We start from the raw sequence: 13,694 nt of genomic DNA, 5'->3' as shown, positions 1-13,694 counted from the left end.
CTCTACGGAAGAGCTCTTGATGTAGCTAAAAGAAAAATCCATGCAAGTCACTCAGAAAGATTGGGTTGTAAAATCATGGGTAACACTGCAGGTGCTTCTCATAGTGAATTTCTTTAATTGATAAGCATGATTTACTGCTTTCTGTGGAAGATCAAGCAGGTTTGGGATTTTTAAGGCCCATATGTGGACATTGCTAAGCAAAGTTAAGTTCAGGATAGATTACGCAGTCTAGATAGCATTGCAATAGGAATGTGAGTATCTGATCTTTCTGATTATTCTTTCTATTTTTTAATAAGCTGATATGAGCAGAATAGAAAATAGAGAATTTTAGTAGTAGATCAGGTCATGTGTAATACCTTTTTATTCGCTTTTTTATATGCCACCTTTCAACCACAAGTATTTTAATTTGTTTCTGTGTGTGCGCGCACACGCGTGTGTGTGTGTGTTGATTTTGGAGGGATGCCCAGAGTCTCCCAGCTCATGCTGAGGACTGTGCTGGTGAGGTGCTACACAAACACAACTGCTGCTCTGGTGAGCTTGTATTAATAGTCTTCCACCTGTAAAGCCACACTTCTTGTTATGATTCTGCTTATACAAGGCTGAGTGTGAAGCAAAATATACTTTCAGAAATTCCCTAATACTGGAGCAAGTTTCTTGGCAATATTATTTGTTTGGATATTAGATTTTAGATATTAGTAGGGTTTCTGTGTTGTGAAAGATACAGAAGAGCAGTTGCTTTTTATTGGTAGGGTTAGTTGGTCAGGATGTTTCATTTAATTGAAACAAGAACGATTAGAGTTTGGGTGACGTTCTAGAAACCAAGTTTTATTTAGAATTAAAATAAGCACTTTATAACATTAATATGTAAGGAGAAGGATTTTCCTCTCCGCATTATCAAGGGTTTGAAAGAATAGTAAGGTTGCAGTGCTGGCAAAGAAGAAAACAAGTAGAAGCCTTGGAGACCTAAAAAACCAGGTCTGTTGGGTTTCAGCAGTTACAGCTAACAGAAACTGCAGAATTCATGCTGCATTTCAGCGTGTGCGCACTTCTTGCCTAGTTATCTTTTCCCATGTTGCTGCAAGTCGAGTTTGAGTTTCTATTCAGGTTGACGTTGCAAATATGATGCTTTTTCCTTCTGTTATTTTTTTGTTGAGTTGGAGAAATGAAACAGTAGACTTCCTAAAATCGTTAGTAATTTTGATCATGTATTTTAGTTCTGTTTACTATGCTCCCATTTGTCAAGGGAACAAATAGTTGGTAGTATTGCAGAAGATTAGGTTCATGAGTACTTATGCTTGCTGTTGTAATTACTTCTAAATGTAGAACTGTTAAAGACACTGTCCCTGGTGAAGATAGTCAGCTAGTACGTGCCTGGCGTGATGCAGGAGAAAAGGGTGCTCTCTGTGTCCTATTGTGACTTGCTGTCCAGTGTGACCTGGAAAATTAGCTGTGCTTACACATGGCGTCTGCAAGTACAGCTGAGGTAAGGCTAACAGAAGTAAGGATTAAGTGATGGAGGGAAGTGCAAATTCCACCCCAGACAAGGGTGGTAGGGTGATGTACTTCCATGACAGTCCAAGCTCTGTTGCTGTTTTGCTTTGAGGTTTGAAGGCTTTCACAGATCTTGATGAAATGATTTCTCAGGCACAGCCAAAATAATATATTGAGGCAATGCTGTCGTCCATCTCTTTGCACACTAGGAAATGAAAGTAAAATATTCTTCATGATTTTTTTTCTGGTAAGTGTGAGACACTAAAGAAATTTTTCATTCTAATCTTACCCAGGTATTTATCTGTCAGACTTGACGTATATTGATTCTGCATACCCATCAACAGGGAGCATTCTGGAAAGTGAGCAAAGAACAAATTTAATGAACAACATCCTCCGAATTATCTCAGATTTACAGCAGTCGTGCGAATATGGTAAGCTAGTGTGCAAATATTTCACTGTTAAAGAGCAACGTTAAAAACTTTAATACTTGTTTTTCATAATACTATGCAAGCAAGGCCCAACCAACTTGTGCCATTATGACTCTCCCATACCTTTGCAGTGCAAAAGTGTTGTAGAAGTTTATTCTGGTATTGTTGGTTGTGATAGAGCATCAGCATGAAGAGAAAAGATCAAGTTCCCTTTTTCTTGCATCACAAACATTTATGCAGTACATATTTTTTGAAGAAAAATGTGGAATACATTGCATTTAATAGTAGTTTTGCTAGTACATTGTAAACTTGAATCTGTCTTCCATAACTTTGTGACGATGAATTATAAAAGTAGTAGGATTGTTTTTAGAATAGTTCTTTTACTGGAGATAATAAAATGTGTACAACTTGTCTTTTGGACATTTATAGTGCTGTTCATAGATCAGATAATGTATTCTTTCTTCAAAGGTGGTCTCCTTCACAGTCCTTCAGTTTCTAGTAAAGTTGTAAGGCTGCATTTGTGATGGCGGAATATGATATTAGCACAGGATTGTGGCTCCGCTGAAAGCTCAGTATAATGAGGATGTGAGCTGTGAAGGAGTTCTCATATGCAGTCCTATAGGTTTGGGACTTCGCTTTTGCCAGGGGTTCTCTGTGGCTTTTCCCTTCAACATACTCTGATAAGCAGAGCATCTCAGAGTCCTCTATTGGGGAAACATACCTGGCTTTACGTATGTGGGGAATATCAGCTCAATGCATGAGAATTTGTATGAAGGACAAAATTCCAAAAGCAGTAGGGATTGTAGTTTGTACCTCTGTCTCCCATAAAAAGGCAAGGGATCTGATTCTGTTTAAATAATTTCTGGAAAATAACTTTGCTTAGTGAATGGTACAGTGATAATGAATGTCATCTGTTCTCCAGATATTCCTCTGTTGCCTCATGTCCAAAAATATCTAAACTCAGTTCAGTACATAGAAGAACTACAAAAGTTTGTAGAAGATGACAATTACAAGTAAGTATGAAATGCTGTAACTGACTGTAATTAATGACAAAATAACTTCATAACACACTGTCACTTTCAAGATTCTGCTTACAGCAGGCAATTGTGTCTCCAGTGCATCTGTTGAAAGTAGGAGTGTTACAGCAGGGTCCTTTGCTAAGATAAGTTAATTTTCAGCATGCCGGATGGCATGTCGTCTTCCTTTTGTGTATTTGATTGTATTTAATCTGCAGACCTCTCTGAGTGTTCTCCAATGGAGACTCCATGCATGTGGCTCACATGCAACACTCTTTCAAGGGATTTATCTTACTGACTGAACAGAATGGAGATAGTCTGTCGTTTTTCATCAAAACAAAGTCATCTGTGTGTTCAGTCCCAAGTTCTTACTGAAGGGTTTAACTTTTATAAATCCTCATTTTATATTTCTGTCCTTGGATTAGGTTATGCAGCATAAAACAAACACTTGATTTTTGACAAGTGAGATGTCGTACGTCTGTCCCTTCCAAAGTATACCACCCCAAGCAGAGAGGCTTTTATTCCTTAATGAAAAGATTATTGCTGTATTAAGTGATTTGGCATCCAGCAAAATGGGAGGATGGAAGTCTCTGGCAAGAGATGAGAATAAGCTCCAGGGAGAGGAAGCAATGTAAAGCAGATCTGTTGCATATGAAGAAAGTTTCTGTTTACTGCTGGCTGATCTGCTTGAGGAGGTTCCCTGCCCGTTCCCATCCTGCCGGCCCAGGACGTTTGTCAGCTTAGTTGTGTAGAATTGGTTGGCTGTGTTCTAATGGCGGGAGGGGTATGTATGCTGGGGGGGGGGGGGGGGGCAGGTTATCTTTTCTAAAAACAGCAACTTATTAAATGGTAAGCTGTTCATAGCCTTAACTTGGGTTTACTAAAAGGCAGCAAATGGGGACCCGTAATTTATGTCAAAGGATGGTTGACAAGGGCTCAAACACCTGGTTTCCCATCACATGTTAGTCTTTAAGGTTTGAGTTGTTCTCTGGAGCTCTGCACATTCTTATGCAAGCATCCAGCTTTACTTTCTTTCACTGAAATGTTCTGTAGCCTGATCTTGAATGTATTGCTTATCACAAAGTAAAGCTTTGTGGTCAAGCATTTGAAGGGGGAAAAAAACCACCAAGTTTAACTGCAGTGTCTGGTTCCTGTTTTCATGGATCCCCCACTCCACCTTCCTTCTTCCCTAGGCAGGAATCTTGTACTGGTGGGAATGTTATTGCTGAAGGAACTACAGCCTCTTCATCCTATACAACCCAAGCTTGGATAGCAGGGAAATTGAGACAATTACAAGTAGTGCAGAAACAGGACTGCTATTCAGAAAGTCTCTTTTTACACCCGCAGGCTATATATATGTCTCTGAAGTAATTTTTGCTGTGGGAGAAGAGTGTATTTTGAAGAGTCGTTTTTACTATAAGTGACTATTCTTTGTGTTCCAAGGTGTCTGCTAAAAGGCTGAAGTTAGAGAACAATCATTGTGACTTGAGTACGTGTTTTTTCTTGCTGAAGGATTTTATTTAAGAAAATTGAACTTTAAAATTGTAATGAATTGTTGCTAAACTGTCTGGTGATGAGAAGGAGAGGAGCTGTCAGACTTATTCTCCCCAAAATTAAACAGCAGGCTTTCCCAAGCCTGCTAATTTCAAAAGTTCTAGTTCTGCAAATTGTGCAAGTGAGATGTTTGATCGTTCTGGAGTTCTGGACTCTGCCCCCTTTACAGTACTACTGGAAATTGCATTTTAAAGTGCCTGCTATAGAAAAAGCTTGAATTATTGATGCAGTCAAGTTGATAATGTATCTTCCAAAATGCCAAAGAAGAATTTTGGCTTTTATAATAGTAAAGGCAATTGGCTTGTCCCGCTTTATTGGAAAAAAAAAAAATCAGCATATGATGTGTAGTGAGTATAAATGCTTTATTCCAGGTGGGGGGCAGTGGCACAGTTCCCTGGTGCAGAAGAGGTTGCAGTGCTTTGCTGTAGTAAAGGTTTTGCTGTTGTCTGTGGACCTTCTTCAGCATGGTATTGCAATCTTGTCCTGGTCTATATGTGCCAAAGCAATAGGTTAAATTACTACACTGTGCCCTAGCATGTCATTTTCTGAGCGCAGAGTGTTGCTGCAGTAGTGTTTTTCCACGTAACAAAAAAATGTTTGGAAACAATGTGTTAAATATAAAGTGCAGGATTTGTATTAAGGTCACAGTGTTTCTTGCAATTACAAAACAAGAAGTTTTCTGTTGTAAACTTAATATACATTGTGTGTGTTTGTGTGTGCATTTGTCAAAACCTTCTTTTAGCATGTTTCTATTTCCTGACAAAGTAATTTTTAATGCTTCTTTAATGCAGACTTTCATTAAAGATAGAACCAGGGACCAGCACCCCCCACTCTGCTGCATCCAGAGAAGATTTAGTAGGTAAGTGCTTAATAAATGTGAGAAGAATTTAGGTTGCCAAACATATTTTTGAGTTTCAAATGTGGAAAACATTTGCTCAAGGCTAATTAAAGCAGTATGAAGTATAAATGCTGTATATGGGTAATAAAAGTTCTTAAGTTGGCCTGTAAAGACATTTTTCATGAAATTGAGTCAGCTTTGTATGTTCTTGGTGTTTTGTAGCACTAACTTGCTAGTGTCATTTGGGGGTGAAGGGCTATTAAATATTCATTCTTTGTGTCTAGACAAAAAGCCTTCATCTAAGCTTCATGGAAGAATGTGCTTCCAAACGTGTACATTACTTTTGATTTCTGAGAAATTGGTGAAGGTGGGAGTTCCAAACGTGGAGATCAATGGGACTTGTTTAATGTCAATGTAGCTAATGGAACAACCTTTAGGACTTACCAAATGCTTACAGCTGGATGGTATTTGAAATAATTGTTTATTTTTAATCCTGTGGGGGAAAAAAACAAACCTAAAATACATATATTTTTAAATATCACTAAGAGTATATCAATAAATTTATTACAGGGTATCTCTTACAGGTTGAGTTTAGAAAGTTTTTTTTAACTTTTCCAAGGTTTTCTTAGAAGTAACACTGACAGTAATTCCAAGGTTACTTAGGAGTAATGTCTTCTTTGTTCCCAGGCTCTGAAGTCGGAGCATCTCCACAGAGCGGACGGAGAAATGTTGCAGCTGAAGGAGCTTTGCTGCCACCAACACCCCCTTCACCTAGAAACTTGATTCCACATGGACACAGGAAATGTCACAGTCTGGGATACAAGTCAGCGTTTTATTTAACCTGAAAATCGTCAGATTTGTTATAGATTTCCTTTCAAAACAAACGCTTTGCTTTAAAAAAAGAAAAAGTATTGTGGTTTGTACACTGTATTTCACTTAGAGACCACTTCATGGCAAGAGAGCAAACTCAAAACTATAGTGATAGTGTCACAACTGAAGGTAATTGGTCAAAACAGGAAGCCTATGTGGCTCTTATGATAATAAGAATAGCCAGTGGGTTAGCCAAAATAGGCTTTTTCCAAATGACAGAACTATATGTCAGGATGTTAAAAGCAGCAATTTTTAAAATGTATCGAAGATAATGTTGTAACAGTTTTATTCTTATTTTTTCCTAGTTTCATACACAAGATGAATACGGCTGAATTTAAAAGTGCAACGTTTCCCAACGCAGGACCAAGACACCTACTGGATGACAGCGTCATGGAGCCTCATGTCCCATCCAGAGGGCAAGCAGAAAGCTCTACTCTTTCTAGCGGAATTTCAATAGGTAGGAGTTTTAAGCACACCTGTGCAGTAAATGGTCTTTTAATAAAGATTTTAGCATGTTTAGTTGCAACACGCAGAGATTGTATATGCAGTGGTTCTATTCTAAAATACCAATTCTATTCTGGAACAAAATTGAGAAATGTAGGTGCGGAAAGGCAGCTTAAATTGTACAGCTGGAACCACAACCTAACAAATTATAAACAGAACATTTTTTTTTATATCTTCTTTAATGATGCAACCACTGTTACCTCTGTCCTCCTTCATGGGGGTGAAGGGAAGCACAGGACACCTCACCCCCACAATTCAGTCCAATTTGAAAAGGTTTTAACTTACAAAATTGACAGTGAGAACTGTCAGTTGCCATTAGGCTTTACGAGCATAACTGATGAACGCTTTTAAGTTGTCTTGTCAGGAGTAGATAACAATTTAAACTTCAGATACCAAAATGAAGTCTATTTTGACATTTTGAACTAAGTTATTTATCTTCAAATATTTAGGTTATTCTTTTGAGAACTTCTGCTTCCTGAGTTTCTCACAGGCCAGCAGTTGCTCCTTATTCCTGTTGCCCTCAGAGCCTTAAAGGGGAGGGTGCGAAGAGGAAGGCAGGTGCCTCTCAGATCGACCTAACTGCAGCCAGAGTTGAGATATGAAACTTGTGTCACAGTCCCTTTTCTCAAAATGATTTGCCTGATAGAATTCAGTGGTATTCAGTTTTTACACAGTTACAGTAATACAGGTTTTTTTTGTAGTGATATACTTTTTTTTGACTTAATTTTAAAAACCCATTTTGCTTTTTAGCCTTCATGGAGAGAAACAAAGTCATGCAATTCAGAATTATGCATTTTTCAGTAGCTGCTGATGAATTTTACCAAGGAGAAAGACGTATTCTGAGCAAACACTAGATTTTTCATTTGAAAAAGTCAAATATCTAGATGCATTTTTTTTTTAAATTTATGCTAATAAGGGAGTCAGTGGAACTAACTTAGATCAGAGTAGCTTGAACCTTTTCACATCAGACAGCTTCCACAATTAAATGTGCATTGCCTGCCTATTTTCTATAGATTGTCTGCTCTGGCAAGGCTTGCCATTTCAAAATCATGAAGCGGGAATGGCAGTACTTAAGCATACAGACAGTTTGTATTCTCTGGGATTGCACCATACAAGAGACAGAAGCTCCTCTTGCAGCTCCTATTTTCCAAGTACAGTCTTCTCAGCATTATGCAGGATTTAGGGGAAAATGCAGTGCAGACTTCGGCACGCTGATTGAGATGCAGCATTGCCCTCTTCTTAGTGCAGTTGATTTGTATCCTTCAGTTAGTGCCTTAGTTGTTTTTTTACTGATGTTTCTCTCTAAATAACATATGAAACTTCTTTCCAGTTGACCCATTTTTCAGGCTCAATTGTTCCTTTACCTCCACGAGAGCTTAGCAGGAAGGGTTTTGCCAGAGTTGACAGTTTTTCATGAGATATGATTCTGAACCTATTGCCATTTAGACATTTGGGAGAATACAGGGTTTTCCTAGTTGGTCTCGTCTCTGAATTTCTGACACTTTTTTTTATCTTGCTTGGCTCAGGCATAACTCTGTTGACTTGCTGTAGTCACCCTTACAAGTTGGAACAAAATTGCCCGTTTAGAAGGCTTCTTTAGAAGGCAATCTTTAATTGTTTTTGCCAACATCATCATTGTATTTGCTACTTCTTGATTATGGAAATTTCTGTGATGCAGAAGAGGAATAGCGAAATACGTAGAAAGATTAAGTTCTCGAGTCTTGCTGTATTTATTAATGAAGAATTCTTGGAAATGCAACTTGTCTGGCATTCTGTACTGCTGCTTCAGCAGTATTTAAGGAAGTTGATTGAAGCTGCTAAGTTTCTCCATCAGGTTTGAAGTAGTCTGTTTACTCAGTACTTGGAAATCATACAGTCACTGCAGCAGAGGTGGTTTAATGTGTTCTGCACAGCTTCAAAAGACAGACGAGAAAACTTCTGAATCTGAGTACTGAAAAGAGTGTTATTCCTCTTTCTGCCCATAAATGTGGATTTAAACCCGTTCCTCTAGAAACAGGACAACCTTTTCTTAGATAAAAGCCTATACGAGACTTAAGTTTCTGGATAACTGATTCCTCTTCAAAACATTGACGGCATTTCTGACATGCCAGTAGCTTGAATGTGACCTTAGTGATGACTGTAATATTACTTTAAATCACGTTCTTAAATCACTATTTTGGACCTTTCCAATCCTTGGAGGATCTGATATAGTCTGCCTCTATATCAAGGATCAAAAAAGCAGCAGCGTAACAACAGCTTTTATGGGATAATTATGTGCAGCAGTATACATTTATGTTATCTAAATCATTAGAGCATGCAAGTCTGTGCATCTTTCTCGTCACACCCTGTGTCAGTCATCATTGCTGTTAACAGATAACTGTAGTTCCTTTACAATTCAGTAAAGCAATTTGTAGAGACATTACAAAGATTCTTCAGTGTACTGCTTCTTCAGATACGTAAGGACTTGGTCTAAACAGTTCTTGCTTCTAGAATTTATGCTAGAGTAAGGGAGCCATACATATATCTGATTCTGTTGCCATTTTACTTTGAAATTTGTTATCTGAACAGAAGTGAAAAATCCTTGCACAAGTGCTGTGAGTATCCTAGTTAGAAGGAAGAAACAATCGACCAGACACATACACAATATGAAATGGGAAATGTTCAGTTGAATTCAGAAATGTTAACGAGGGATTTCTTGTCTGAGTTTTGGACTTTCATGATTTAGCTGCATTTGAGCTAGTCATCTGGGGCTTTTTATAATCACAGCGGGAAATAGGATTTTCAAGGATATGATTCATCTCATTCCTAGGTGGGTGGCTAAAAGGTGGTTATATGACCTGTGTCCTTAAGGCACCACTTTTAGGTCTGTGGACTACAGAGAATTTGACAGCTAACACAAAAATATGGACAGATGATGCCACTGAAGAAGCCTTTTGCTTTGTGCATACTCTAGGATATCTGCTTTTAGTAAGCTGGGATAGATGCTTTTACTTTTCGGTGGAAATTCGTTGAGAACCTCTCACTACTTGCTTTCAGTAGGTCTTAAAGCTAAAAAGGTAATTTTGTCTTGTGGCCACTCTATCCACTCTTTTGAAAGAGCAAGCATGCTGTTCTGAGATCTAAGCGTTGCTTTTGGATGGGTTCAAGGAACCACCTGTAAACTTTCAGCAGCAATTCTGTGTGTATTCGCCCACTGTTTCCTTCTCACCTGAAAGTATGATAAATTAAGGTGCTGTTAACTAGATCATGATTCCATTTGGAGATAGCATGAATCTTTCTTTTATTTGTAATTTTTCTTTTAAGAATCTGGTTTTCTAGCGCTACCTCATTTGCTTATACTTTCTCTTGTTTCTTCTCGTGTTCACGTATCCTCCAATATCTCTGCAGCAGCACACCCTCATTCATGGTTTTAGGAGTTCTGGATTTCCACTACTTCTTACAATTTGGCATAGCTATATTAATGCATTTCTTTTGCAAAGCTGAATTTGTTTACAATGACTAGTTGTTCAAACAAGTCTGCAGATGTAAAGGAAGCATGTGAAATAACCCTCTCTTCATATGTTGCTTCTGTGTTTTTTCTCCTCTTATGCTACCTAACATACCGGATGCCAAGTAATTTTGCCTGGAAAGCTTTTAAGCATGCAGTTTCACAGGTACATCACTTTAGATATAGAAGTATTACCACAGAAAGAAAAGGCTGAAATTGAGAATTTAATCCTAGGTGCTTAACAATTCAAAGAAAACATACTTGTTTATGTTTTTAGCAGTTTTGGATGCAAATCCACTTTTAACTTTGTGTTTTCTTCCTCAAATCATTTCTTTCTTCCACGTATTTTTTTCTAGTCCACACTGCTGGGGATGAATGCCCTGGAAAACAACTCATGAACATTTGCTTTCGTTTGTGTGTTCCAGTCACTCAAGGATAACTCGATCCCTTATTTGAATGCAATCAGAAAAAAATAATGCTGTAGAGTGAAAGAAAGGCATTTAAAATCAGTGTAAATTAATGTAAGAAAGTGCCTTTATAAGAACAGTATATTTTGCAGACCTAAACTGGCATAAAATGCTTACAAGGCTATCAAAATTTTAATGAATTCCTCTATTAAGTCACCATCTTGAAGTACTTGAATTCTACAAGGGATTATATTTCTCTTTAAATAAATGAAGTATAGGTGTACGTATACAGTGTATGCATTTTCAGGTTTTTGGCAGCCTGTACAGTAGGGAAGAACCCTACACAGCCAATGTTTGTTTGAATCTTTACCCTGTAGTGTACACTGTTCAGGTGTTGAGGACTCTTGAGTCATCAGCAGTCCGCTTGAGAAGATCAAAGTTTGGGTAGAGTTTCAGTTGGAAGAATTTTTTTCGTTGATATTCCATTTAAATGAGTATGTAGATGCCTGACTCTTGCCCTAAATGTGGATACCCCATTTTGCTGTTGTGAACTACTTCTTTATTAGGGATAGGATAAATATCGGAGTTGTATGGTACTTTAGGTGAAAAATGCACATCTAGATGCATGGATTTGAGACGAGAAAAGGAACATACAGGAGCTTCTGCACCCCCTGTCTTCCCCAGTCCTTACTCATTTTTGTACAGGGTACTCGCTCAGGGTGTTTTGTGATTAGTGCAGCTGTAAAAAACCTGTTTCTGCCCCATCTGTATCCATGTGGTTCTGTGTTTGTGCTAGCTTTTCATGATCAAATTTGCTATCAGTGATGATACTAGATGTTTGCGTGTTAATTATCTGGCAGCATATTGAGTTGTTTGCCAGTCTTTACAGCATTATTATTAACTTGCAGTCCCAAGCTGATCTATTGAAACTTTGTTGCATAATATTTACATAATTCTGAACAAGTTAAATATATATGAAGATTTTCATTATGGTAATAGACGTAACAAGGCAGAACACGATTTTTAGGGCAAGGAATCCATCTCCATGTTTGCCAGGCTGTACTGTGCTGCAGCAATTGATGATCAGGCCTACCGAAAAATTTTTTATGTTTTTGCCTTGGAATTTCAAGCTCTGTCAGGTCAGTCCCTGGCTATAGTGACTAGGGCTCTGGAAACACTGTGTGGCTGCAGCCAAAAGAGTGTCAGTTGCAGATTTGAGAGGGGGAAAGAATTTTCAGTCTGAATACTTTTTAAGCTCTTTGGGGTTGGTTTGTTTATATTAACACCTGTTTAACTTTGGGGACTAACTTATGGATAAAGGAAGCCTGTGTTAAACGTTCCATATCCTCAGACTTTCAGCAGGGAGTGAATGCTGTGACTGGGGGTGGAATGGGTATGCCATGGGATAGGCATTCGCTATCGCATAACTGGGAGCCTGGCCTCATACTCTCTGGGTGGTTGGAGCCTAGACATGTGCATATGTGTATCTAGAAATGCAAACAGCAAATTCCCTTCGGTATTCAGCTGCAGTATTGGAGCTCTGTGCAAACAATTCTGAAACTTCTCAGATGATCGTCAACATAGCTAGTGAAAACCCATTTGGGCAATTGCTATTATTCTTAACGTTGGGAAAGGCCTTCCTGTTGTATAGTAGAGAGCAACACACTTCTCTTTTCTTTTTAGGCGATACAAGAAATTTTTCATGTTATTAGCAGTAAACAAAACTAAGATGATAGTGATATGTGTCAAGTGGTTTCTTACATAAAATCAGAACTCATATAGAAGATTACTTAATAGAAAGGATTTGAACTACCTAGGGTTTCTTAAGTTTAACCTGAAGATCTGCTTGAGGTTCTTGGGGGGAAAAAAAAAAAAATCGAGTACATACTTGAGAAGAATTTAAGAAGGTGATATATTTTTAAAGTACTGAATGAATGAAATATTTCCAGTTGAGGTGATAGTCAAATAGTGCACTTAATGTTTAAAAAAAAAATCTCTAGGCATCTAATTTTTAATATGTTAAAAACAGTTCCTTTCACCTCTGTTTTGTTTTGGAGTGAAGGATGTAATACTTTTTTTTTTTTGGAAAGTTTTTTTAGTATATTTTTTGTGCAAAAAGTCTGAGTTTCTTAGAGTCTTAGAATATATCTAATTGGATTTTTTTTATTCAGATGTTAAAGGAGGCGAGTCAAATGCTAAAATTCAACTGTTTCAAGTTTTTGTTACAGTTCTTGAAAAACTATAGCCATTGATGTAGCTGGGATGGCTAGTCTCCTTTTTTCTAAATTAACATTACTTTTACAAAGTGTAATTAGCAATTTTTTTATAGAATAAAGTTTATAAATGGAACCTTTTGGTTATGAATCCCCCAAACTCATTTAACTTCTGTAACTGTACTCTGTGTGTCACAAGGATTATCACTTTCTGGAAGATGACATTTCAGCTCTTTGGCACTAGTATGTTTTGCATTTTTTAAAAAAACTGCACAAGCTTTTAAATCTTTTCGTTGGAATACTTAGTACAGTGTTTGATGTATAACTTTCTTAGCAAAGCTAATATAGTTACCATCAAAATGTCATTTCAGATAGAATTTTAATGCCTCTTTTTTAAATATTTATATTTATATGTATATATATACACACACACTTCATAATACAGAATTTGTAGTGGTCTCTTGAAGTAAGAACACTTACTCAACTGTAGGAACTGTGGCTTTTAGATACGTTGTCCTTGCAGCTACTGGACAATACAGTATAAGCTGCCTGTTGTTCCTGGAAGCTTTTTTAAGCTGTTTGCATTCAGTCAGCTCCTTTACAACCCACCTACTGAACAAGAGGCAGTGCAGAATGCAGGTACAAATCTAGAGGATTTGGGCTAGTTTGATATTCCGCACAGCGGATACATGATCAGGAAGAGTGAAATGTTCATGAATGTAGTAAAGAAGCAGTCACAGAAGTGTAAGTCAACTGTTCTTTTGTTTAGCAACAGGCTGTCTGCTGCTGTAACCTTTCAAGTGGTTGAATTCTTAAGGGATCAATGATCTGAGCATGTAGGTACTAAAATATTAAAGATACTTCTAAAAAAATTTTTAGTCACCTG

The 13,694-nt window shown here is 37.6% G+C and overlaps 1 protein-coding gene across 9 annotated transcripts in view; it reads left to right on the top strand.

The window, feature by feature from the left end:
- Positions 1–13,694, top strand: part of RALGPS2 (Ral GEF with PH domain and SH3 binding motif 2) — a 144,460-nt gene that overhangs the window by 106,549 nt on the left and 24,217 nt on the right. For all 9 annotated transcript variants that reach the window (XM_048073382.2, XM_067001492.1, XM_048073386.2 and 6 more), the window contains 5 exons: positions 1,785–1,922; positions 2,842–2,932; positions 5,281–5,348; positions 6,015–6,150; positions 6,503–6,654. In XM_048073382.2, coding sequence (XP_047929339.1) covers positions 1,785–1,922; positions 2,842–2,932; positions 5,281–5,348; positions 6,015–6,150; positions 6,503–6,654 — 585 coding nt within the window. The remainder of the gene's footprint in view (positions 1–1,784; positions 1,923–2,841; positions 2,933–5,280; positions 5,349–6,014; positions 6,151–6,502; positions 6,655–13,694) is intronic.

Source organism: Anser cygnoides, chromosome 8, assembly GCF_040182565.1.
Source record: "Anser cygnoides isolate HZ-2024a breed goose chromosome 8, Taihu_goose_T2T_genome, whole genome shotgun sequence".
NCBI lineage: Eukaryota > Metazoa > Chordata > Aves > Anseriformes > Anatidae > Anser > Anser cygnoides.
The sequence above is the reverse complement of the archived record's forward strand: the minus strand, read 5'-3'. Positions and strand labels throughout refer to the sequence as shown.